General features: G+C 35.3%; 1 protein-coding gene across 1 annotated transcript; it reads right to left on the bottom strand.

Moving 5' to 3' along the window:
- Positions 1 to 314: 314 nt before the first annotated feature.
- On the bottom strand, positions 315 to 1,745 carry LOC141396462 (calcyclin-binding protein). Its single transcript, XM_073971939.1, has 3 exons — positions 1,587 to 1,745; positions 1,363 to 1,526; positions 315 to 1,183 (listed from the first exon to the last, which is right to left on the bottom strand). The coding sequence occupies exons 1-3, from the start codon at positions 1,602 to 1,604 to the stop codon at positions 685 to 687; spliced, it is 681 nt and encodes a 226-aa protein (XP_073828040.1). The 5' UTR covers positions 1,605 to 1,745; the 3' UTR covers positions 315 to 684.
- Between the last annotated feature and the right edge of the window lie 367 nt (positions 1,746 to 2,112).

The following is a 2,112-nucleotide window of genomic DNA, read 5'->3' as shown; positions in this document are numbered from 1 at the left end:
ATCTCAGCTTGTTGTCGAAGGGCACACCTAATATTTTAGGGGGTTTGGACGTCGGAATAACCTGTCCGCAAATGTGGATATCGAGTTCTGATTTTACCTCTTTTGTCAATTTTTTTTTTAATTTTTTGATGTCTGTAGTAGGCCGGGACAATAATAGGGGATAAGAGCCTTCCCTGTGGGCACAGCGTTCTTGGCAGGAATAGGTGCTGCCAGTCTAAAAAAATAATGTGCTTTGTCCAGAGCAAAAACAACGGCTCGTTAGATAGATACAATTCTATGAACTCTAATGGAATATTTAACAAATAAACACAATGTTTATATTATGATAACTTTTATTAAATATGTTTTATTTATATTAACTATCCTGGCATGTAGGTTTACTGTTTACATGATTTTGGAGGAATGAATGGTGAACGAGTGCTGATGAATAACAATATTATTTTACATTTTAATTACATACTAAATTTACAAGTATGGACTCAATTGAGATATTTCATATTAATTTAATTGTTAAAATTGTTATCCGAAATAATATCTTCAATTTCAAAATGACTTGAAAATTATTTCTTAAAGAACACGATGCAAAAATATGATCTATCTGGTTTTAGAGAACATACACACGAAGAAAATATAGAATTGTACATAAAACAATTCATTCTTTTTTACTTTGGAAGTTTCTCAGAATTAACTCAATGACGTTTCCATTGGATTAAATTCGCCCTTATGCACCTTTTCTTGACTTTCAGTCCAGGCTTTGGCTATCATTTGTTTGGTCTTTGAGTCTCCCTGGTTATACATTTTCTTCATAATGTTAACCAAAGCATCTGAAGGATTTTCACTGCATTCTTTTAGTTCCGAGTCGGCTTGATCCTTTAGACGTTTTTCAATTGAGGTCAGACATGGCCAATGTTTACCTTCGAGTTTCTTCTTCAGATAAATTACCACCATACCGGTCTTAATTTTGCGATAACTCTTTGGAATATCGATGGGATGTAGCAGATTGTTGATAATCAGAACATAGTCTTTGCCATTGAAATTGTTGACATTCAAGTTCATTGTGTTCTCGGTGAAATTAACAATTACATCTGATTCATCGATATTTTGGACTCCCTCCAATGTAACAAATAGTTTCACAAATTTCTCGCTTTGATCCCAACCGTATTCGTTTAGTTCCACATAGAATCTGGCAATGAAAAACAAAACAAAGAAACATGTAAACAAAAGGCAAGCACAACACGTTATGGCAGGCAGGGCAGGTAAGCAATGTGATGAGGAGAACATTCTAGAGCAACCGGTAATAGGCGCGGAAAGGGTGGAAGACAAGCATTTGAAAACAAGAATAAGAACAAAAATTTAATTTACCTCTTCGGACCAGCTTCCTTACGTTCAGCTGCCTGTTTCTCCTTCATTTCCAGATTGACAATTTCCCGATCCAATTCTGCTTTTGCCATAACTAGCGCATCTTTTACACGTTTCCTTGTTGCCTCGGCCAATAGTTTTGTAAATTCCTCGGAATCTTTTCTCAACTAAATAATAATTATATTAGTTGTTGATTTTAAGGGGTTGCTCTTCTATTTGATAATTACCTCTTCAGCAGTGGACATGTTTGGAATAAATCGATTTTTGCTTCTTTTTGTCGACTTCACACCTGTTCTTGCTTTTTGAAATGTTTTCGTAAAACTGAAGATTTCGCGATGTTTCTTTCATGGCAAAAACCAGATGGGATCTGTAGATCGATACTATGTTTTTAGTAACCTGTAATCGGTAGCAAAATTATACAGTTCAACCTCGGCAAAAAGCAACAATGTGATATTATTATAATCACGTATAGGTGGCGCTATTACAAATGCTGCTGGACATTTTAAATTTCATTTTAACTGTAATACTCGGATGATTTTAGGTTATGTCCGTAATAAAAAACCAGTAGGAAAAGACCAAAGTCGGGCGGGGCCGACTATGTAATACCCTACACCAGTCGAAATATGTAAAAATGGAATAATTAGTATGCATCCCAATACGCAAATTGGAGCCATATTTGGGGAAAATCGTTAAAATACCTAAAATCGGGAGGTACCGTTATATGGGGGCTACAAAAAAACATGGACCTATCTT

Source organism: Musca autumnalis, unplaced genomic scaffold (genome assembly GCF_047663935.1).
Source record: "Musca autumnalis isolate F117 unplaced genomic scaffold, ASM4766393v1 scaffold_3, whole genome shotgun sequence".
Lineage (NCBI taxonomy): Eukaryota > Metazoa > Arthropoda > Insecta > Diptera > Muscidae > Musca > Musca autumnalis.
The sequence above is the reverse complement of the archived record's forward strand: the minus strand, read 5'-3'. Positions and strand labels throughout refer to the sequence as shown.

Coding starts and splice junctions, on each gene's coding strand:
- LOC141396462 (XM_073971939.1), bottom strand. Junction 1,184..1,362: donor AAGGAAGCTGGTCCGAAGAG/GTAAATTAAATT, acceptor TTTCATTGCCAG/ATTCTATGTGGAACTAAACG.